Genomic DNA, 24623 nt, shown 5'->3' with positions numbered 1-24623 from the left:
TTGATAAAAGCTTGTTTAATTTTTCTATTAGGTCCCCACAAAGCAGAACAGCCCTATTTTATTTTGCTACTTGAGAAATAACATTTTTTCATGTACCTCCAGCAATGCACTCACCTCTCCTAGAGGTATGCGTACCCTGGTTGGGAGTCACTGACTTAGAACTCCAGAATCATCTTGATTTCTTTATGAAAAATGTATAGGATCCTCATCCCCTCATACTACTTCCTTTATTGCTGTAGTCTTCATTCTTCATCTCTACTGCTACCTACTTTGTCTGTTCTCCTACATCCCTGGTACTCTATCACATTTGATTATCTGACCAATTGCTATATTTTGAAAGCTCTGCTTTTGGCAGCATCTGCCATCCCTAATCAGCCCAGAGTACCAGTTGTCCCAGACTGCAACCCCCATATTACTCTGTTACTGTACAACTCATCACACTTCTTTCCTTCTACTTCAGCTTCTCATCTCAATAAACTTTTAAATCAACACTTTTCAGGAGTGGTCTTTGATAGTAAAACAGCTGTTGTGACTCCTATGAATAATGGTCAGCAATTCTCACATTCAGGTCATGTTCTCTGTCCTTCAGTTTCCACCCCTCCCTCCTTGTCAAGTCTCTGGCTGCCGCAGGGCCATTTATCTTTAGCCACATGGAATCACTGTTATGGGATCAAGATCATTTTTCTAGAAGATACACATTATTTGATGGTCATTTTTTTTCTACCAATCTTATTCCCTTTACAGGTGGAAGATGGCAGTCATGCCTGCCTGGCAGGAGTTCAGCAGGGTGATGAGGTGGTGTCGATCAACGGGGAGCCCTGCGCTGATCTCACCTTTTCACAAGCTTTAGCACTTATTGAAACATCCATCAACAGTCTGCAGTTACTACTCAAAAGGTTGTTCAATCTTACAACATTTAGTTAAAATAATCAATAGGTGGCAAAGATAAACATAGTATATCGTAAATTTAATGTTTTACCATTATTGATAAAACAATCACTCTGTTGCCAAAAGCATTTCTTTTTCGGTCTTCAGATATACTCGCAGACAAACTTGACTGATATCTTATGGTTTGATAGAATGTCTACCCACTTTTTTTTTACTAAGCCAGCTTGAAGTTCTCTTGGAGCACTTTCTCCAATGTTTCAGACTGTTTATTGAAGTATTTGCCTATTTGTTTTGCCAAGTACGATCTTGGATAGGAAGACTTGCATTCTGCTTTAATTTATCCCAAAGGTTCTCTATCATGTGGAAGTCATGAATTTGTTTGTCAGTAATTTTAATTCAAAACATACTAACTAATTTCCTTTTTGCTAGAGCGGAGTGAAGTCAGAATGGGAACAGGCCATCACTAAACTGATCTTAAAAACTTTGGAGACTATCAAAAAGTCATGGCAAAACATTAAATGTACCTTCACGGAAAATGCCCGAAACCGTCTAGACATGATATGTTACCTAAAGGTATTGTTGAGGATTTTCACGAATTTTAAAAGACCTGCCCTCTCCACTTTAAGAAAAATTCTCATGCACATCCCTCTACCCGGAATGCCTATTAAATGCATGCGAGAGCATGTACAAGCCCATTTCTCCTCGTACACGCTCTGTTTAAAAGTTGCAGTTCTCATAGCTCATTCAAGCTTACTCTGTCCAAACGTCCGCCCTAACCCTTAAATCCCTCAATCACTATATAGAGCAGGGTCTATATAGTGGACTTTATAGCGAACTTGGTTAACCTGACCGTTCTGACAGATGATCACTGCTTTTTGCTCCCTGTCATGTAGTACCTCCTCTACTGCACGGTGCCTGCGCAATCTTTATTAGTGGCCACTGTCATGTAATTAATGGTGACAGCAGGCCGCTATGACAGCAAATTCTATAATACTTTTCAAGGAGAGCTCTCCGATTAAAGCATTGCAGGATTTATCTGCCTCTTCTAAGGCCTTTTGTTTCTTCTCATACACTTCGTAGACACTTTTTCTGTTATGACCCTTGGCCATTTTCAAAGAACCGCGATGAGAAAGGTGAGCTTCAATGACTGTCTGAAATCATATCTCACCAAAGATATATGCTGGAAAGCGCAATGTGCAGAAAAAGATAGCTAAGGGGAAGATGCATGTAGGATGGCCTTATGTAAACATATCACCAGAATGATTGACAATTAGGAGGACCGATTATTAAGATGATCCACCCAGAAATAAAAGATTGTCCTCTATACCTTTAAGACATAACATTTGATAGTAATGTAATGTAAGTAATTTGATAGTAAAAATGATAGCTTTGATTGTGGTTTTATTATGGCCTATTACAAATTCCCCAATATATAGGGCACCAGTACAAGTAACTTCATATTAGACTTAAACTTAGACATGCTATAATATTGTAGATAATCATTGTTGTAGGTTGATTTTTATTCTTAGTGAAAAGTGAACTTTTAAACTTTGTTACCTTTTCTTTCTTCTGCATATAGAATGGCTTTTATAATGGAGCTGATAACCTTTAGTGTACTTCTTTAAATCTATGAGGACCCGGTCCCACTTTTCATTTGTATTCTTCAGAATCCAACTGACTGGAGTTCAGTGACTCCAGTAGGATAATGAGATTGTTTAATTTCCTTGGAAGAACCCCTTCAAATTGGAAATTAGTACCAGTGAGGTGTAAATGTAATTACTTTCCCCTTTATGGATCTGACCTTTTGTTTAAGAATGACTGAGGATTAGTTCTACTTCATTGCTTTGACAATTTATACCTTGTGTCTTATTGCTTTAATCAAATTTTATGTGTTTAAATGGTACTCTTTGGACATTATTCTGTCTTGTGCAAACAAGAAAATAGTTTACATATTTAAACCTATCATATTTTTTCTATTTGTTTTGTTTTATAGCTGCCTCAATTTTATAGAAAAAAAAAACTGCACTTGATAAAATTTATTAAGGCCAATATTAGTTTTACATATGAAGCACTTTAAATACCCATCAGGCCCTACACACTACACACAATAATAAGATACAAATGATCAATCATAAAGCACATTTCTATAAGTAAATTTGCATGTTAAGAACAAAGAAAATACAACAAAATAATATATATTTTTAATTTCATGGCTGTTTTGTTCTCACTCTTCTCTTTGAAAGATATATCATCTCCTCTGATGACTCTGATTCTGAAGGAACGTACCTTGGCAAAACTGTCTCTTCAGATGAGAATTTCAAAAGCACCACCCTCCACACTATTTCTCCAAAGTCTGAAATTCCAAAAGAGATCTGCATATTTGATCCCCAAGGTAATGTTCTCCACCGGGAGTTGGACTGTGACAATGAGGCCCCCATCAAAGGTAACCTATCAGATGATTTGGGAGACCATGAGCTGGATTTTAAGCATGAAAATGAAGTTGAAAGGTGCTTCTCCCCTGGAGAATTTGTGGAGCTTCAGGTTTCCCTGTCTAAGCAGACCTTGGACAATGGGGTCTGCACCTCTCTTGGGAGTGCTCAAGGGATTAAGGGTGACTTTTCAACCATTGAAACAACTAACACCACCTCAACGAGTCATGTGCCATACACTGATAGAGAGCCACTCGGACAGCATGGCTTGGTGGTCAGTGCTCCCTCAGTGGATGTCACTTTGCAGCCGCCTGATGCATCAGAAGCTGGGAGGGGTGCTCTGAGTGTGGGTGGCTCTGTTGTCATTGAAGACATTGGGTTGCAAAGGGAAGAGAAGGAAGGAGGAGGACTTTGTCAGCCTGTTCCTGGATCTTTTACTGTCTCATTTGAAATTCCATCTGATGAGGCAGCTTTTTCAGAAGAGCAGGAAGACTCTGACTCTGAAGGTGATCAAGGAAAACCTAATAAGCATCGGGCAAAACACGCAAGTAAGTTAATTTTGAGCATTTTCTATTTTTGCCTAGATATATTGCATCACTTCAGTGCATTTGTTGGCATGTGTGCATTCCAAAGCCTGATGTCCAGTGTGTGTGTGTGTGTGTGTGTGTGTGTGTGTGTGTAACTCTTAAAATAGTATGCCTTAAACTACTCAGGAAGGCAGGAGCTAATTCCTTTCAATGAAAGCAGATATGGGAGAACCAGAAAGGGTATTTTTAAGAAGTATGACACAAACTGTTAGAATTTTAAAGACAAAAAAAGTATTGGTCATTCTTGAAAAGCAATAATTTCTTCAAACATTGTAAAAGTTTTGTATGGGGGGAAATATAGATGTAGTGAGGAGCTTCTCTGAGCTGTGTAAAAGACAGAAATATCACCGGAGCACAGTGATGATGACTGCAGAAGTGGCTCCTTGACAGACACCAGCATGTGTTCCCCTCATCTGTTACCTGATCCTTTCAAACTGGGTGCTTTAACTGGGCTGAAAAAGTGAGGGTGTTATTCACTCGCCTTGTCTTCTCCACCCATTGGTTTCTCCTGCGTGAACATTGAAAAGTAAGCCTGTCTGATTTCTTTTTTGAGGAATAACTTTGCTTTGTCAGGTTGTTCAGTTCAAATGTTGTAACTTGTATTAACTTAGAAATAAAGACTTCTTAAGACAAACCAACTCTTAAATTCAATTCATGCATGCTATTTCTAGATTTGATATAGTTGGCTTGTTAGTCTAAATAGTTGATTTGATGTATGGTATTTTATGTTTTATGAATGAATCAAAAAACAAACAAACAAAAACAAATATCATATAGGTCAGATAATTTAATTGGTCCTCTGTTGGATTGCTATTTCACACAGCTTAATATACAGTACTGTTACAAGCAGGAGACTTTAAGACAAATAGGAATATAAGATATGATCATGCAAACACAGGGTTAATTTTAGTTTTAGTTGTTGAATGTTTAAACCTTTTAACCATATTGCAAGAAAAAAGGTATATATTAAACCTAACTCTATCTTATCACTTTAGCTATTTTCTAAAACAATTGACATATATAATCTCATGATGCACAAAAATATTTTATCTGTGTTGTATTAAATGTTTAATTTGATTCATATTTTTCTGCCCTTTTTTATGTCAATAAGTTCTTAGGGTTTTATGTTCTTTCACGGTTCCTGGCAATTGCTCAATAACAGTAATATTTCACCCCCCAGTTTAGACTCAAGATGTGTAATGTGACCAAAACAATTATTTCACTCTCAAGCCTTGAAAATACTTTTCCTTTGCAACCCTTATCATAACAATATGTAATGTTATTAACCTAATTGAGCTTTTTTCATAAATTTAGTCTCTTTTAGTTTCTAAATGTGTAATTAGGAACTTTATTTTGAAATTAAATTAAGGAAAAGGTAATTTCTTTCCCCTATAATTCAGGAGTTTCATTGTACTTTGATATATTCTAAACACAGGACTTTTTTTTTTTACTTCTCTACACAGGGCTCAGACGCAACGAAAGTCTGTCAGAGAAACAGTTGAAGGAGAATAAGTCCAAAAGTAAACGTATTGCTCTCCTTCTGTCTGCCGCTCCATCAAACCCCCATAACAAGGGGTTGTTGATGTTTAAAAAACATCGTCAGAGAGCCAAGCAGTTTACACTTGTAAGCTACGGTACAGGGGAGGATGAACCAGAGTTCAGTGACGAAGAAGACGAAGTGAACGGAGACGAGAAGCAAGAAAACCCAGCTGGTGAATTTAGCCTCCAATCAACGATAGATCCTAAATCAACAAAGAGATTGCCTTTGATTGCTGCAGGTAGTAAGGGTGTACTAACTTTTACCTTGAAGAAAAGTCTTCTTGAAATGAATAATAACTTGAACAACCAAGTAGAGATGGAATGTTTGCCTGAAACCAAGGGCAAGGGTGCCCTGATGTTTGCACAAAGGCGGCAGAGGATGGATGAAATTACTGCTGAACATGAGGAACTTCGGCGCCAAGGATTACCTGTGGAAGCAACACAGACACTGGAGAAAAAAGTAGTGGAGCAGTCCTATATACAGTCCCCAGAAGGCCATGCTTACATGGATGTAAATATGCACCAACAAAATCAACAACAGTACCAGCAGTATCAGGAGCAACAGTACTATGAGCAACAACAGAAATACCAGCAGCAGCACCAACAGTATCAACAATATCAGCAGCAGCAGCAGTATGAACAACAATACCAGCAACAGCAACTGTATCAGCAACAACAACAGTATCACCAAGAGCAGCACCAAATGCACCACTATTCTACAAACACCAATGGTACAATTCAGCATGAGACAAATGAAATTCAGGGTTCTTTCTCCAATCGTACTGCAAAGCCCTTTACAGCAGAAAATGTGGTGGCAACCCCTTATTCTCATGCAACAAGTGGGACCAATCAAGATTCTGTGGGCCAAGGAGAAAATATAGCCTCCCGAGATGAGCGCATATCTACTCCTGCAATCAGGACCGGCCTGCTGTTGGACTCAAGGAAAAAGAATACCAGCAAACCTATGTTCACATTTAAAGAAGCCCCCAAAGTATCGCCTAACCCAGCTTTACTGAACCTTCTCAACAGAAATGACAAAAAAGGGTTTGAGTCTGGACCTGAGGAAGACTATCTTAGCCTAGGGGCTGAAGCTTGCAATTTTCTACAGGCCCAAAGACTTAAACCTAAGATTCCTCCACCCGTTGCCCCAAAGCCTATGATCAACCCCAACTCTCCTCCTTGGTCTGCTCCGATAGAAGCAGCCAACCAGGACATACCTCAGTGTGCTGAAAATAGTCTGTCAACACCTGCTGCAGCCCCCACTACAGAAAATGACCCTGCTTCAGAACTAAAGCCAACTACTGCACCTGCCCCTGAGCCCTCTACCCTTCATACCCCTGAGGAAACTACTGCAAATCCCACAACAGAGCAGCAAACATGGACTCTGCCAAAGCCAGAATCCCAACAAAAGCCTCCACAAGTTGCACCCAAAGAGGCACATGAACACATGATTTCTGCTCAGCATTCTGAGACTTCTCAAAACATGTCATGGGGTTTAGTATCGTCACAAGCACATCAACAGTCGTCTGCTTCTTCGTGGCAATTAACACAAATGCAGCCTCAGAATCCACCTCCAAGTCAATCTCCACCACAGCCACCATGGGTAACACGACAACCTACCCAGAACCAACCAACCACCAATACTTGGACTTCTCATGGTCAGCCATTCTGGACTCAACCAGGAGAACAAGCACAACCTCAGACAAATGCTCAGCCACCTTGGGCCCAGCCACAAGAACAACTTCAATCCCAGATACAGGTTCAACCACAATGGATGCACACGAAGGAGAAGCCTCTTTTCCAGCAAACACACCAATCGTGGAATGAACCACAAGTACCAGTGGAGACACAGCCCAGGAATCAGTGGACACAGCCATCCCAAACAGATTCTCAGCAGCAGACACCATGGGCTCAACAAGTGCAGCAAAAGCCTCAAGTGCAACCTCCATGGGTTCAACAAGTTCAGCCAAATATACAACCACAGCCTCCATCGGTTCAACAGGTTCAGCCAGAAACACAGTCACACTGGGGACAGCAACATCCAGCTTTGCCACAATCATGGGCAAATAACCAAGTACCTGGTCAACCTCAACCACCCTGGGTCTCAACTCCACCTCACCAGCAACCACATGGTAATCTATGGCCAGCATCACAATCACAAGTTCAAAGTCAGCCATCATGGATGAATGCACCGGAAGTATGTCAAGCACAGGCTCCAGTTAATCTGAATCCATGGGCACCAGTTCCTGAAAATCCACCTCAGACATCATGGGCTCAGTACCCTCCGGAACATGGTGGTGAGCAGCAAACAAGTTCTTGGACCCAAGAGCAAAATCCGGCTCAACACCAGCCACCCTGGGCTCCAGCAGTTCCCTCACAGCTCACACAACAGTCCAACTGGCAGCAGTCCTTTTCAAGCACATCTCAGCAGCCACAACCTAGTACATGGTCTTCAGGTCAAGCTCAGCCTCCAACGCCGGTTAATGAGTGGAGACCACAGTTATCCCAGACACCTGTAAATGTTTCTATGTCTGCAGTTAACACCCAATCTTCTCCCAAACCGTGGCATCCAACGCAAAATCAGACTCCTCCTCCTCCTCCACGCCGAATGGTCTCTTATACTGTTGGTCAAAAAGCTGCATCACCTGTCAACCCGATGGCTACTGTTTTAAATCCTAAAATGACCCAAGGTTCAGCTTTTGAGATGCCAGTTGTCAAAGGAAAAGGAGCTGACATGTTTGCCAAGAGACAGTCTCGTATGGAGAAGTTTGTTGTGGACTCTGAGACTGTGGAAGCCAACAAAGCAAGCCGATCAACATCGCCAGCTGCATCCTTACCAAATGAGTGGAAATATACACCCAATGTACGTGCTCCACCTCCCAGGGCTTACAATCCTATTCAGTCTCCATTTTATCCTCCAGCAGCAACAAAACAGCCCCCTGCAAGTAGTCCTTTGACTAAAGCAAAGAAAAAGGACCAAGAGAAATCAAAGCCTGCCCCGAAACCGCTTAATGTTATCGATGTAATGAAGCATCAACCTTATAAATTAGATTCTGCACTCTTTATCTTTGGCCCAGGAGCTGAGGCTTCTAAGCCACCTGTACCAAAGCCCAGCTCTCCTCCTAGTACAAATCCTGACACCCAAACAATTAAATATGAACAAATGGCTCCCATTCAGCAAGCTGGGCCATTTACACCTCCTTATCCCCAAGGCTATGGGATACCCATACAGCCTGTAATGCATGATCCCCAGTATCAGCATGCCCAAGCTAATGTTTACCAATATCCACCACCTCCTGGTGGTGTGTACCAACAAGATTATAACCAGCAGTATCAGCAGCCTGTGCCACCACCTTATCATCCCCAAGCCCCTCAGCCGTTAAACCTACCATACCAGCAACCTGCTTACCAGCCAGCGAGTAGCCCTCCTTATATGGCAACTCCTTCACTTCAGTACAAAGCACAGCCTAGTAGTAGTTACAATGAACCAAGTTTCCCTTCAGCTCCCAGGCTTGAGTCTGTAAGTGGTGGCAATACTGGGGCAGCCCCCAAACCTAAGTTTACAGCTAACAAGAGTTCAGCTCAGGTGTGGAAGCCGACATCAGCTGAAAAAGAGTGATTTTTCATAGGCAAATGGCAGGAACATTGCCTATTTTATACAGTTAGTGCTCTTTCAAATTGGCCAGTGGAAGAATTTGAACAAATAGTGCAAACCTTCTGGTGGAATCAATGCCTCCGCCTCCTGGATTGTTATAATGATAAAACTTTTATTTGTTATTAGATTACAAACTTTCAGCCCTTATTCAGATTAGTAAAATATATATATTTTTTCTTTTAAGAAGTAGGCTAAACCTGGGTAGTTGTCTGCAAATCTAAGGTGATGTTAAGAATGTAGGGGAGCATTTGGGCATTTTAAAAGGAAAGCAAAATGGAGGGGAGTAGAATTGAATGGTACATAGGATACGAGAAAATGTGTTTAATTGTGTAAAGATGAAATGTTGAACAGTCCTAATATTATATTCCAAACTGATAGCAATTGAGGGAAGGGGGTTGTGGGAGAAAGGTATAGTTTGTATTCACTAATGCAATGTCAGTGATATGAGAAATCACCTTTGGCTTTGAAGGTAAAGTTAAGTTCAAAACAACCACAAATTATTTTTGCTGTAGTTCAAAAAGATTGCAATCTAGTGTGTGGAAATTGAAGAGTAATGAACAGTTTTTGAATGGAATGGATATACTTGAGTGAGGGATTGCATTGTGCCAAGGAGTTGATGCAATCAGCTGGTTTTCCTTAGATAGAGAGCTTTGAACCGATCTGACTGTATGATCTGGTTGAAATATCTGTAAAGTGCCTTGAGATGTGATGTGAATTGACCCATGTAAATAATCTGAACTAAATTGATATATAATTGATTCCAAGCTTGGAAATTACAATCCAGCAGCAAGGCAAGGAAACATGAAATATAGCACTAAAAGCATGAAAATATTCTTATTTACAGAAAGTATTTTGAGTTTCTTTGTTTTTATGTAATTTCTTTTTAATATCTCCTTCTTAGGTGGGTTAGTGTTATTTTAAGCTGCTTACCAGCTGTTGCATCATGTTAGATGCTATATTTAAAGTGCCTTAAGAGAAGTCCAGTTCTGACATCCACATTGTGCTGTAGGCTTAGATTTCACATCAGACAACTGAAAGCTAATACCTTTTAGACATTAGTGAGTTATCCTCTTTCAGGGTTATCATTAACACATCCTTATCTGTTTAACATATTGTTTCGATAATTAATTTTCAAACCCCATAGGTTAAGGACTATGTCTTATGAGTACAATGTACATATGGTACAGGGCTTCTTTTGTTGTGTTTCTGCTTGATTCTTTTTATTGTGCACTTTATGTATGATTAACTGCAGTGCCATTAAATCATCTGTTTTCCTTTTTTGGGTTTCCCTTTCTTTTACTTTGGGTATGCTTTGGGTTTCCTTGCTATTTCTGTCCTTTTTCTTCTGTTCCTGATTTCCCAATAAAAGGAGGCCTTAGTCTCACGATGTTTATATCCTAAAAATATTCTGCAAGTGACTTGCCATCTTGTAATCTTAAAAAGCAGTGTGCTTAGAAAGCACATTACTGGAGAATGACAGTCTGATAATATATTTATGAGAGGTATTGGCTGACTCCAGTGTGGTCTCATTTAATTCAGGAGGTCAAGTGTGTCATGCATTTTTCAAAAAGATGAGCATTTTCTTATTATAGACTTTTGTATCACAGTTAGTTTATGGTCACCTTTTACTGGAAAGAACTTTCAGGACCTAATCTTCAAAAGGTTTACAGGTATTAGAAAATATGCAAACATCTTTATACACTCAGGAAATCTTCATAGTACCGGTAGGTACAAATTTGATTTGTGAGTGCATTTTAGCTGGCATAAATTCTTTTTCCATATGTTCCTTCATATACATGCTGAGCAAACCATTCAAATATGCATGGTTGACGTATTTGCTAATTGAAATACTTACTACTTATAAATGAAAAACACAATGAGGGAACTTAGATATTGTGGAATGTTCATTAAAAAAACTAAATGGAATATAAACCCACATGGTCTCAGAAATATCTTAAATCTGACAAAAGTAACAATAAATATACATTTGATGAAAATAAACAAATTAAAGTCAGACTTTGCTTTTCAAACATTTATTTTAGCAGCATGATTAAAAAGTAAATAAACTCGCATAACAGTCCTGGACAAAATTGGACCCCTAGAAAAGACTGAAAATGATTCAGTCCTCATTTGGATTAAATACCCCCGTGGAAATACTTTCAGGGGTATTAGCATTTTTCACAGCATCTCACTATGGAGTGACAGTTGTCCAAGCTTTATTTCTTTTTCTCATATTATCATATCATTACTTGCCATTGTTATTTAAACATCATAAAAACGGTGAAAAAACAATCTAGAAATAATAAAAAAAATCTCTTAAATTAGTGTATTCACCCTTAATTTGAGTTGGTAAAATGAGATAGCTTGCCAATGAAATGAGTGTTTTTACTCTTGAAATAAGATAATTACATAATATGCACTTGAAATAAAACAATGCAATTGTGTTTTCTTATTTTAAATGTAAATTGTTTTGTTCCATTGGCAAAATGTCTCTTTTACCTCCTCGATCCAAGAACAAAGGCACTTATTTTAAGAAAATAATGACCTATATAGATTTATATTTTTTTCCAGTGCATGAACTACGAACCATTAAGACAAAAAAAGGTAATAAAAATTATATAAGAACTTAATAATGTAGGTTAATACTAATGATAAATCAAAGCAACACAACTCTCTTACAGCTAATTGAAATGGGAACTTTGGGCACTCGATCAAAAGCAGCCAGTTACAAAGAAGCACATTACTCCAACTTCTTTAGTTTGATAAAAATAACAGAATTTGAGTCATGGACTCGAACCTGAGATTTAGACATGAGTCTCATCTAGCCCCCAATTTTCCAAAGACATTATCTTTATCAGCTTTTTCTATTTGAGGCTTCTTATTTTACACCCTTCCCATTTCTCCCTTTCTAAGAACATAACCTCAATACTTTGCCATAATTACATGTACAGAAAAATGAGTGAAGAAACAAGAAAAAGATTCCATTTGAAGGAAAATATAAAGAAATTATATATTTTTTTGGTTTAAAACAGCAGTATTTAAATTATTTTTCTTTTCTCCTGGATGTAACCTTTTTCCTATTCTAAGCTCTTTTTTTTCATCTCCACATGTTTAGACAGTACATATAACTATCCACAGGATGGCAGCACCTACCTCTTGTTTTGTCTGCTGTGTTTCACAGACTGTACTAACATGGAGACAATACTGGTGTTCACCCTCCCCTTAGACCTTCCTTCACTTCTTTTCTCTCTGATACACACATTCACTGAATACAGTCACAATCTTAAAACATTTGGTTTGAGAAGTAAAGAGTTAGCCTGCTCTGTTCTGACAAAATGGCTTATTGTAGCCTTGAAGTTATTTTAATTTACATTTATTTTTAATAATGACATTCAACCTTTATGTGTAAGATCTTTGTAGATGTTATTATTTTTTTGCCAGACAAATAAGCAAGTTTCTAAAAATAGTCTTTCTGAATCTGTCTACAGGCAATGGGGAGAAGCTACTCCCTTTCTCCCCCATCCAGGATGCAATTCAAAGGCCAGAAATCCATGTCTGCTTCTTCCTCTCCCAAGCCTCCAACCCGAGTTTCAACAAACCCCACGGTGACGCAGACACCCAATTTGGGCAAAGGCTTCAAACCCCTCACCCCCTGGGAGGCTGCCTCCCGCCACCCCCTGGGTCTTGTGGATGAAGCCTTTGCTTTTCAAGACCTCCAGCAGTCTCTTGCCTCAAATGTCCACTTGGCTGCCTGTCGTAAAATCCTACCTGAGCCTCCTGTCGAGTGGAAGGGAAGAATCAGTTACCCAGCACAACAGAAAACAGGCACCCAGGCTTGGAGCCAAGGCTGCGGTCAGAGCCAAGCTCCAATTGCATCTTTCATGTCTCCGCTGAGAAGCCCTGCCTCCAGCCCAGTCAACCTGGTAGGTTACAGGTCACTTCCCAGGCAGTGGCAACCTCAGAGGTATGGGGTTGAGACAAACCAGAGAGCCTCTATGTCTGCATCCAGGAGGCCAACATACATGTCAGCTTACACTAACAGTACCTTGACCTGGAGACGGTAGATCACAGACAGGATGTTTGCTAGCAAATCAATATCACTGTCTTATCCAATTACAGACTTAAGCATGGTTTCAGCAATTCTTTTTAAAAGTTTTACTTTTTTGCTTTCCAGAGAAAAGGTCTTGCATAAAAGGACCGACTTTGCATGCAACATTTAATTAAGGAAGGAGGTGATTAATAAAACCAGGTTATATGAATGCATAGAATTGATGACTGCAACATTTAGCTGGGTACGATGTAGACTAAGGAACAGACCCTGGTAATTATTGGCATCCCCTAGTTAAGATGTGCACACACCCCTCTCCCAGTGAGCATTGGATATTCTGTTTAGATTTTTCTATTTCTGCTGCCCCTGTAGATCTGGGCAACTTTAGATAAAGTATTTTCTTCATTCCATTTTGTGACTTATGAAGAAAAACACATCTAGCTCTCTTGAGTTGTATGCCTCTTGATTTTCTTACTTTCAAGAGTGAAAAAAATGCTATCATTGTAACATTGTATTACATTACATATTTATGGAAGTAGGTACAATAATTTGTTCAATCACACATTTTCATCTTTCTTCTGCTTCTTACCTGCTTGGGTCATGGGGGCCACTGCCCATCCCAAACCTAATAACTTGTTGTACCACAAATGGAGAAAACAAGTGGAATCAAGTGTTTATAAATACAGGTCTTTTAGAGACTTTTTTTTTTATATATATAACGGGGAGGAATTTACAGATCCTTGCCAAAATGTTTTAATTTGGGTCTGTTGTTTTTGGTTCATTTATTAATTTAAGAATTTACTATTATTGAGCTAAATTTATGGTTCCATTAGTTCCAGCAAGCTAACCTGAATCCTCTGAGGAACCCCAGACCATTACAAGACTAATACTGTGCTGGACTCTTTAAGTATTAGGTTATGTTTTTCAAATGCTGTGTATGGTTTACCAGGGGGCTGCTCAGTGGAGCAGTGGGTAGCACTGCTGTCTTGCAGCAAGAAGGTTTCTGGTTCAATTCCCAGCCTGGGGTCTTTCGGCATGGAGTTTGCATGTCCTTCCCAGTGCATGCGGGGGTTCTCTCCGGGTACTCTGGCTTCCTCCCACAGTCCAAATACATGACTGTTAGGTTAATTGGCTTCTCTAAATTCTCCTTAGGTGTGTGAATGGTCATTTGTCCTGTTTGTCTCTGTGTTGCCCTGCGATACACTGTTGATCTGTCCAGGGTGTACCCCGCCTTTCGCCCATTGACAGCTGGAGATAGGCACCAGTGCCCCTTGTGACCCCAGAAGGAATAAGCATGAAGGAAAATGGATGGATGGTTTACCAGGTCAGATTTTTCATATAGTTTCTAGTTTTTTTGGTCATTTCCCAGGACAACTTTCCCAAAGATCCTCCATATTTTTTGGGAAATGTAGAATACGGTACTTCTCTTTGTCTAGATTGTGACACAGTCTGTTGCTTTTAAGATTATTTCTAGATCTCTTTATCTTTACCAGGAGAGCCAATAATGGTTAAGAAATGTAAGCTATGTGATTGTATTGCTGATGACTGGATGAGGAAATGAGTATGTTGTTTAGAAAGGATACCAGTGAGGAAAGATCTCTATCTGCTACTTTTAGGGAGTTTTTTTTTTTTTTGCAGAAAAGAATCAAGAAATAGAAAAAGATAATATATGTATGAAAAGTTAGAATACACATTATCAGAATTCTGAGGTTGACCTAGATGCATTTAAGATCCCTTGGAAGATAAGGCAAGCGCTTTTCTTATGCAGTATAGTCACTGCATTAAGAAAATCAATGACTTCTTACAATTCCCAAGGAAATGATACCACCGTGAATGTATATTCAGATTGACATTACCATGAAATATAAGAACTTTTGTTATTGTGTCATGTCTCTACTGTCTAGTTTGCTTTTAAATTATTCTAATTCTTCTTTTTTTAAATATCATTAATTTTCCCAGCATTATACAAAAGGCTTTCACACTCATTAATTGACTTATGCTAATTATGACGCCATCTCCTCTACAGAGTTTGTATTTTTTTTTTATGAGGTGAAGTTGAAGGACCAATCGTTTATACAAAGTCAATGGCTTGTATGACCAAATGTGGTAAAATAGTTCCTCGCTGCATTAATCAGCAATGGTAAATGGACTGAACGTATATATAGCACTTTATCAAGTTCTAGATTTGATAATTTGTTAATTAATCTATTATATCGTGGCAAACTACATTAAAGCCACAATTGCCAAAACTAGCAGAAGCAGTTGGCAACACTGGGCCCTCCTGACTGGTTGTCCTGAAGGGAAGAGAATGTGCCTTAATCAATGAAGACAGAGCTTTTTGCATGGTATAGCATCGCATTTAGAACTGATGTTTTTTTTTTTTTACTTCTTCTTTGCAATATTTGAATATAATTCAAGAAAATTGTTCAGTAGTTGTGCATAAATGCTCTACAAAAGATGTATGAAAATAGTTGGTGGCAGCTTGGTTTAGCTGGAGATCAGATTATCTATATGCACTATTCTATGTGTAGAGAGGTGACTGTGTAGGTTTACACTTATTTAGGGTTGAGTATTGCTGAAAAAAAGATTAATTTCCAATGATCTAGCGGTGGACAGTTCTGAGTTGGTGACTACATTAATAAGCATGAGTTTGAAATGTGACTACCTGACTACCTTTACTCAAAGGCTTTCTTTAACCTCTAATCCACTAACCATGATGTGTACAATGTAAAAAAAAAATCTAAATTAGTAACTTTTTCTTAAAATAAGTGCTTTTTTCTTGTGAGGAGGTAAACGAGACTCTTTGCCAATGAAACAAGACAATTTGGATTTAAAATAAGAAAAAAAACGCATTGCCTTATTTTTAAGGGCATATTATTTATTGATATTATTTTAAGATTAGGAAAACCCATTCCATTGGCAGAACACTTTATTTACCTACTCAAATTAAGGGTAAATTGACTTAATTTAAGACATTTTTACTGATTTACTTATTGATTTACTTAGAGTAGAAACTGACACAATTCGGGTAAAATGTTTTTCAACACAGGTTTTTTTTTTTGTATTCTGTGCTTTGTAAGTCACTACCACTTTGCTGTGAATTTTAAATGTTACTTGTTCTTGAAGTGATTAGTAGATTCTTTTTGGCCACTGTGTTTAGGATTTCATCTAAACAGCTTGAGGAGTTTAGGTAGGTATCTCAATAGTAGAGATTATGATGTCGTATTGTTTTAAGCTTTACATCTGAAAAGGAACTCTTTCAACTATTGAAAAGGTTAGAGCCATAACACAACTTGCCGAAGGTGGATATGTCAAGCAATTTCCAAACAGAGAGATTGACAGGTTCTTTTTTTTTTCTTCAATATTTAACTTGTGCCAAATGGGCTCAGAGAATATGATGACTGCCCAACATTTTTCATTAGTTGAATGGAAAAAGAAGTAAATGTTCTGTTGGAGAGTACTGCAAATGGGATAAATCAACTGCAGTATTGAGAGGCGTAATGAACTTTAGGTTGACATTAAGAGCTGAATTGAAAACGGTCATATGAAGATTATTTTGTTGGATAATTAACAGGTTTACTGCAAGCTAAAGAGTTCCATAAAAACTGTGTGGCCTGTACTTTGACATAAACTTTTAATAATCCTAAAAAATGATAATGATTGTGTGTTTTACTTAAGAGTACACCATGTTCTGGGGTGATTTCCACTGGGCAATGCCAGTATCACTATGATTGGTTGTTCTCACTTTTAGCTACAGCTTATCTTATAGAAAATTTACATCTTCTAACAAAGATGTGTGAACACCTCAAAAATAAACTTATATGTCACTGTAAACAGAGTAAACAGAAAATGAAAACGTTTTATTTTACCAAATCAAACTCACAGTTAGTAATATGTAATTTACTTTGTAGGCATACAATGATTAGTCTCAAAACCTTTAATAGAAAATTCAAGAGGAAAAACTCTCAGAAAGTGATTTATAGAGTTTATTTTATGGTGTTTAATGCATCTTTAACTTTCCCCAGAGGTTGCTTTTAAATATCCATATGCTGAAACATGTTGTAGAGTGTGCTTTTTTAAATAAAATAAATATATACATTACTACAGAGCTCCAATTTGTAACCTATAATCATTTGTGTTTTGTTTATTTTAGTCTAGGCTGAAAAGAAATCTGCTTTGGGTCATTTTCTGCCTGTTGTACCTTCCCAGGAAGTTTCTTTTTAAAATACAGCTTGAAGAGTCACTACTTGTTGAGCACGGCAGGGGTTTTGGAGGGAGATTCATTTCCATGGTGACCACTGGTTATGTGAAAACAGGGTCAACCCACTGTAGCTGGGCCATTAGAGAGAAAGAGATAACAGAACAAGGGGATACTATAAACAGAAATTTCCCTTACCGATTTAGATCTGACAAACAGTTTGCCATTCCTTAAAATCAAACATGAGCAAAGGCTATAAAGGGCAGCATAATTAGAAAGTATTTAATTCACAGGACAGGACATTCAGTAATGCAGCTACTCTGAGATGAAACAGTCCCTCTACTCTATTTGCTTGCTGAAGTAATAAATACTTAAAATATTAAAGGTTAAGCAGAACAGACTGTAGCCACTGTCTGTAATTTAAGATAAACATCTAACTTTTTTTGTTGCAGAAACTGAATCTAAAACTGACAATATGTTGACCCTGAGTAGGCCGTGTTCCCAACAGATCACTTATTGTTAGGAGTGCAGCTTTCGAGGTCTAATAGCACTGAGTGGTATTAATACAGACTAAACTTACTTTTTTAGCTATGAACTATAAAGTCTTTTTTTTTTTTTTTTTGTAAAATGTCAAAAAATTAAATGTCATTTTTCTATTTTTTTAACTACTCTTTTGGAAGTCAAAGGCAAAGTTTCACTCGAATTACTATGTCTTTAAACATTTTAGGGATGTACAAAGGATGCTTTCAAAACCTCTGAAGGATGAATTCTTCCACATCTAAGATTATTAGGCTTAAAATGTGATACTGTTAATGCAACACTTCAAACTTTGCAAAAATGAAAAGAAATCAGCCAAGATGCACCATATTGCCAAAATGTTTCCCTCCCCTGCCTTCAAATAAAAAATCTAGTATTCCAATCAACGCCACAGGTGTATAAAATCAAGCACCTTGAAAGGCAGAATGTTTCAATTTTTTAATTGTAATTTTCTGGGCAATAGGGCTACTTAATATAAAGTGGACAGACAAGAAAGGGACGAAAAGTGCTGGGAAGACATGCTACGTAGGCCTCGTGTTGTATACCCTACCCCTGGGCCACCACCATGCACAATGCTGACTATTTCCACAAACATCTTTTGTTGCTATGCTGTGCATTTGCGTTTGGTTGATGCAGGCTTTGCACCTTAGTTTTTAGAGCAAGAAACTAAGAAACTTCAGCATACCAAGAGATTTTGTACAATTTAATGCTTCCAATAATCTGGGAGCAGTTTGGAGATGAAACCTTTCTCTTATTACATGACAGAGAACCACAAAGCAATAAATATATGGGTTACAAAGTTCAGTGTGGTTGAGCTTGACTGTTAAACACAGAGTCCAGACCTTAACCGATCATTTTTGGAGACGTAGAGCAGAGATGGGGAGTCATGTCTTCTCCAAAGATGATCTCACAAACATGCTAATTGAAAAATTGTCACAAATTCCTATAGACATCCTCCTAAATCTTGTGAACCACCTTCCCAGAAGAGTTAAGGTTCTTTTAAGGCATGTGACTGAAATCTAAGCAAAACAAAATAATATATGCCTCTATTTGCATAGATGTAGTCATCATATTGATTTGGTTTTGTACAAACATAGCACTTAAGTCCTAATGAACGCGAAAGTACCAGCTAATCTACTCCCATTCATAAATCAATGCAGACAGTCCTGAGCTACCGCTGGCTATGAGGGGCGCAACGGAGGGCAAAGTAGGCAGTTGTTGCCATGCTCTAAATTTAGAGCCTGTGAACTAAATACCAATGACAACAGACGAACTGACACCCACCCACTCAGTTGCCCCCTTACTCAGTCACACACTCAGTCGGGTCAGGATTCAGCCCCCTGTGCCCACCCTTCCAAAGTCCAGTATCAGGGATTGCTAGCACCCTCAGTGAGCTGCTCCACGGCAGCCTCTCACCTTTCTGACTCTCTACCTCAAGGAGACAGGCACAACTTGAGACGACCCCCTGAGGGGCCTTCAGGACAGGTAAGCATCACAGGGGCCTCTCTGCAGGTGTGGTTTCCGCCTCTAATGTGACACTTGTGCTTTGGATCAAGCATGACCCTGGTTACATCCTAGAGTTGTTTCCGCTGTTTTTACATAATGTATTTCTGCAGTTCATACTCGTTCACTGATTTTCAGGATTATGCAAAATTATTTTCTGAATCCTTAAAAAAGAATTGCATGACTTTCTTTGTCTTAAGTGTTTTCGACTGGAAAACATTCACCTGTGCCTGTGTTCCTTAACAGCTTGGTGTAAAATGTTCTCCTGATTTTTTTATTTTATTTTTTATTCACCTGCTCACATGTCTCCTGTGACAGCACCCGCTTCCATCCACGTCTCATCATCATGCCACCTGGGCAATTTCAAACATATTGATTCCCAGCTACCCCTGACACGGCTGGCTGCCACGTCTGAAGAGCATGTGCTTGACGTTTAACAACCCAAGGTTATTTAAAGGGATGTGCTAACTTTGCCCTTTTCACCACCCTAATAAATTCTGTCTGCTTCGGTGGGTTTTTGTGCGTGCTGTGGATACTCGATGTCGGTCAATCAATGGCCGAAAATGCCTCTTGTGTTGTCTCTCGTTTTTCTTATCTGAACAGCTTGTGCTGATGTGTGGTGTCTCCTGTGACTTTTCTCTGCCTCACAGTAAAGAATTCCCAGAGGCAGCCATCATGTCGCAGTTTTCGACCATGACTACCAGGGAAAGGAAAATGCAGGCAGCAGCAATCTGCAGAGAGGTTCAAGGCCAAGAGGGTATCTGTTTTAAATATCTTTTTAGGTTTTATGGTTTTAACCGCAATCTAAGTTATTTCACCCATTTCTTTATTTGTTCATGCACAACACTTTACATGAACAAGTAAATATTTTTAACAGTCCTAAGAAATTATCCCTTTATCTTTGTCATTCAAATGTGGTATTCTGAGGCAAGGACAACTGTGCTCGACAGGAATGGGGGTGTTTGAAGGCATCTGACAGCTGAAAGATACTACGGCAAATTATAGATCTCATATTTGGATGCAGGCCGGTGACATCAACATGATCAGCATGCAGTAGCATGAGGAGCTAACCACAAAACAAGTGGCAGACATGAGTTGAAGTGTAGAAATAAAATTTCATCGTTCATCATAATGGAAGTATTGTGGCATCAGCAGTTTATTTTTACAGGGCTTTTAGCTTGTCTTTTGTATTTGTGGGGGGAAGGGTTAAAGCACTTTGGTGTTCGGTAGCAAAACTTTTTTTTTTTTTCAAAATTATTAACACAAATTTGATTTCATAAATTAAGAAAATGTAGTGTATTATTTTAAAATGGATGAAAACTAAGCGTGTGTCCTTTAGCCCGTTATTCTTACAGTAAATTCTGGTGTAATCCTTTCCCTTCACAACTCTTCTAATTATTATACAGTGTCAACCTGTGGGTGTAATATAATTACAGAACCAATACGGCTGCTGATTAAAGGTGTGTAAATTATTGAACAAACAGTATCCAGAAAATGAATAAACATAGCAGAGTAATTATATGAAACAATGTCCAAATCCTTGAACATCTTATAACACATTACTAAGTCTATAGTCTGAAAATAAAAGTTAATCAATGCATGGTGGTCCCCCTACAGGTGTCAAATTCCAGTGCTGGTGTCCTGCATGTTTTGAGCTTCATACCACTGTCCTTATCAAACAGACAGTGAAGCAGAGCTATGAGGCTGATGGTAATTCTTAAAGGGACGGTGTGTAAGATTTATTGCCATCTAGTGGTGCACTGTACGAATTGCAAATTACAGATTGGTACCTCCTCTTTAAGCGTGTGAGAACTATTAAGGATGCCATGGAGTGGCATTTACTAACTGCACCTAATAAATGTTGCGTCTCATCTCATCCAATGTAGGCTAGCAAACTAGTCGTATCTGCCTTTATTCTAACACAGCAAAATAAACTTCACTATTATATTGATTTACCTTACCTGTCCAGCAGAAAAACTGTAACCTCAGCATCTCCCTCATAAATGGCCTCCACCTGGTAAAATCTGCACCATTGTTGTTTTTCCTGGTTAAATCTTTTTCCTTTTTTTGATTTTTTTTTTTACTCTCATTCAACAAAACATACAGATGTTCCTTCATTGCCACAGAAAGTGGAAGATAGAATGATCTACAGTTTAAACCCATAATGCCAACATGTCTGTCCTCTTTTGGCTTCTCTAATGAAAATTGCGGACACAACGTGACACCTCCCACTTTTTGCACCACCCCTAAGCTTTGAGAGTCCTCTTCTTTTCTAGATCATGTCATTAGACTTACACAGAACATGTATTTATCAAAGCAATACTAGATTTTTGCTCACAAAAAGCCTAATTTGTTACACACTGTCCCTTTAAGTATTTGCAAAGACTCATAACTAAGGTGTTTCCTTTAGAAAACCGTACCTTAACTGAAGATTGCTAATAGACAGTTATGTGACAGACATATGACAAGTCATGTCAGTGGTATTTGGTCATTTAGCAAGGAAACTGTGCAGATAACCCTTCAGAGATCTTTAACAATGATAATTTTAGAAGGATTTACAGATGATGAAAGATGGGGAGAATGAGGTATACAGCAAATGGTGGGATGGAATATGAGGCAGTATAAAGGAAGAATCCAGAGGTTTATTTATTGAAGCCAGGATAGAGGGACTAATTAAAAGAAGAGGCCTAGTTAAATGAGGAAGTCTATATAAGAGAGACAAGTGTGGCAAAAGGAAAACATTGAACAGGGAGAAACAAATGTCCAAAGAACAGAACAAAAGAATGATCCAGGAAACAAAGACAAAAACTTTTAGAATCTAATAACAATAAAAGGGTCCTCACATTCAAACACACCGCAATTCCTGTATAAATCAAAAGTTGGGATGAAGGAATGCCATAATAGTTTCTGTTTTATTTATTTTTGCCAGAGGCGATGTAGAGGACGAGCAAACATGATGAAGAAAGAAATCTGTCAAATGAGAGCAAGATGTAACTTTCTTTTAAGTTGCTGATGAACATGAGTGGCAATACAAGTTGCCCCAAACACACTCAATTCATCTGAGAATCTGGCATAACATAAACATTTATTTTCTCAGATTTACTGAGCTTAACATATTTTGCAAATAAGATTGTATGAAAGTTTCACTCTCTAGATGTTAAAAGCTAATAAAGCTGTAGTAGAGCTGAAACTTTCAGCATTTAATGACTGTGAAAATATTTTCTGTGGGGGGTACAAACAAATGTTTACTGTCACAAGACAATGTTTCATTTAGCTCCACTTCCCTCCTTAATTATGCATTTTATAACATGCATACAGGTCACATAGAATCCTAATGAAATAAATTTTTTATTAGGATACAATTGATTTTTTTTTGCTAGTTTTTGCAAACGCTGTAGGTACAAAAGCATTTTTTTTCAGTCGTCTAGTAATTGTAACAAATGCACATAAGATCTTCATACCGTACTGTACTTTTGTCTCCTCTCCCTATCACTCACAGATGCACACATGGATCTTGGGAAGAAAGTGAGTGTCCCTAAAGACATCATGCTGGAGGAGCTGTCGCTTGCCTCCAACCGGGGATCCCGTCTCTTCAAAATGCGGCAGAGACGTTCCGAAAAATACACCTTTGAGAGCTTTCAGAATGCAACTAACAACCAACTAAATGTAAGAAAAAAAAACGTAGCAAAACTACATAAGAAAGCTACTGTAGTTCACACATCACATGGAGTTAGTATAGAGATTTAAATTTAAAGTATGAACCAAGTTCATGCATGAGTCCACTGCCCTAAAGTAAATGTAAATGTGCAAAACATTCCAACTGTGATAAATATCTTGTTTAATTTAAACAAAAATGTATTTCCAAAATTTTCTTTGTTGTTTGTTTACAATTTAGGCACAAGCTTATAATTACTGAGCCAGGATAATAGACTGTGGGAAAAAATTAGATTTGCTGTCTTTCACATGGTGGCAGCAGGGATTGTACTATACAAATATATATATATACAAAATCAAATACTTTGTTATCCTTCAAAATACATAATCAAATTAAACTCGACTGTAGCCATTTCCCGTAGAACAAATGTATTTATGCAAATTTCAAAATATGTAGAAAAGGCTAAAGTAATTTTAAATCACAAAAAAAAAGAATTGTTGAAAACTCCAAAAAAATAAATAAATAAAATACAGAGTGTAGAAAATATCAACTACAAGAACATGCAATAGTAAGTAAAGTAAGTAAGTAAACTTTATTTGTATAGCAATAGAGTTAATTGCAGTTTATTGTTAAAAATGCCTTTATTAATAAAGGCTTTTAAGAATAGTTTAGAATAGTTTCAAGAGCAATAGAGAAACCTGTAAGTATCTTAACAACAACAGGAAAACAGGTATACTTAAATAACAGTAGTTAAACAAATAAAATGATAGACATAGAGTTCCTAGATGTTTTAAATTGAATTTTATTATGAGTAATAGGTCTCCTTTTTCTTATGAGGTAGAGGTATGTATACAACCACACCCCCACCCCCCAAACACACACACACCCTTCATTCATTTCTTTAATAAACTTAGAGAAAGAAAAACAAATAACAGAGAAAGGTTAGAAAATTGCATTTCTGCACCATTAAGGTGATTCCAAATAATCAGCTTACTTATGTTGCCTGGACATTTTGTACAGAGGATATGGGCTCTCCTGTTAGAGCTTATTCTGATGGTCCATCCGCATCAATTCTGCTACACATGATATTTATGCTTGTGAATGTGTTTAAAACTCTGTTCTTGTCTTTTCTCAAAAGTTTTATTACAAATTCTGCATAATTTAATCTAAAATTACCACTACAGTCACTGAGACACAACAGACATAAAGCATTAGAGTAACAGACAGCCCTTGTTTTCTGAAATTTCTTGCTCTAAAAGTGTATTCCTTGAAGAATAGAATTAACATGACAAAAAATTATATACCTGACCTGGGTTATCTTGACCTGAGCTAAAGATACTACAGTCATTGTACTCCATATTATATTCACACTGAAAATCTTCTACCAGGACATACAAAGCCTTATTAATGTGCTTTGTGTGCAGGCAGCCAAGTCAGCATTTCCCTCATCTCTGCCCGACCTGTCCAGTGTAAAATGTAATCAAGCCATACTAAGCTTCTCTTTGTTACATCTAACTAATAGCAGAGCTCTAACCTTCTATTTGTGTGTGTGTGTACCAGCGTACCTCACATTGTTCCTTTAAA

General features: G+C 38.0%; 2 protein-coding genes across 3 annotated transcripts in view; both read left to right on the top strand.

The window, feature by feature from the left end:
- LOC107099200 (synaptopodin-2-like) overlaps window positions 1–13520 on the top strand; it is a 22622-nt gene extending 9102 nt beyond the window's left edge. The window contains exons 2-5 of one of the 2 annotated variants that reach the window (XM_015397246.1): window positions 745–896; window positions 3132–3865; window positions 5368–8306; window positions 12587–13520. In XM_015397246.1, the coding sequence (XP_015252732.1) occupies window positions 745–896; window positions 3132–3865; window positions 5368–8306; window positions 12587–13162 (4401 nt within the window). In that variant the 3' untranslated portion in view covers window positions 13163–13520. Of the gene's footprint in view, window positions 1–744; window positions 897–3131; window positions 3866–5367; window positions 10576–12586 lie in introns of those variants that run through there. The other variant, XM_015397245.1, reaches the window with a different exon arrangement.
- Window positions 13521–19172: 5652 nt separating this feature from the next.
- The window catches only part of myoz2 (myozenin 2), a 15044-nt gene continuing 9593 nt past the window's right edge, over window positions 19173–24623 (top strand). The window contains exons 1-3 of the mRNA XM_015397241.1: window positions 19173–19366; window positions 20035–20141; window positions 22884–23050. Of these exons, the coding sequence (XP_015252727.1) occupies window positions 20060–20141; window positions 22884–23050 (249 nt within the window). The 5' untranslated portion in view covers window positions 19173–19366; window positions 20035–20059. The remainder of the gene's footprint in view (window positions 19367–20034; window positions 20142–22883; window positions 23051–24623) is intronic.

Source organism: Cyprinodon variegatus, unplaced genomic scaffold (genome assembly GCF_000732505.1).
Source record: "Cyprinodon variegatus isolate N-32 unplaced genomic scaffold, C_variegatus-1.0 Scaffold845, whole genome shotgun sequence".
In the NCBI taxonomy this organism is placed as follows: Eukaryota; Metazoa; Chordata; class Actinopteri; order Cyprinodontiformes; family Cyprinodontidae; genus Cyprinodon; species Cyprinodon variegatus.
Note: the sequence above shows the minus strand (reverse complement) of the source record. Positions and strands in the feature narration are given on the sequence as shown.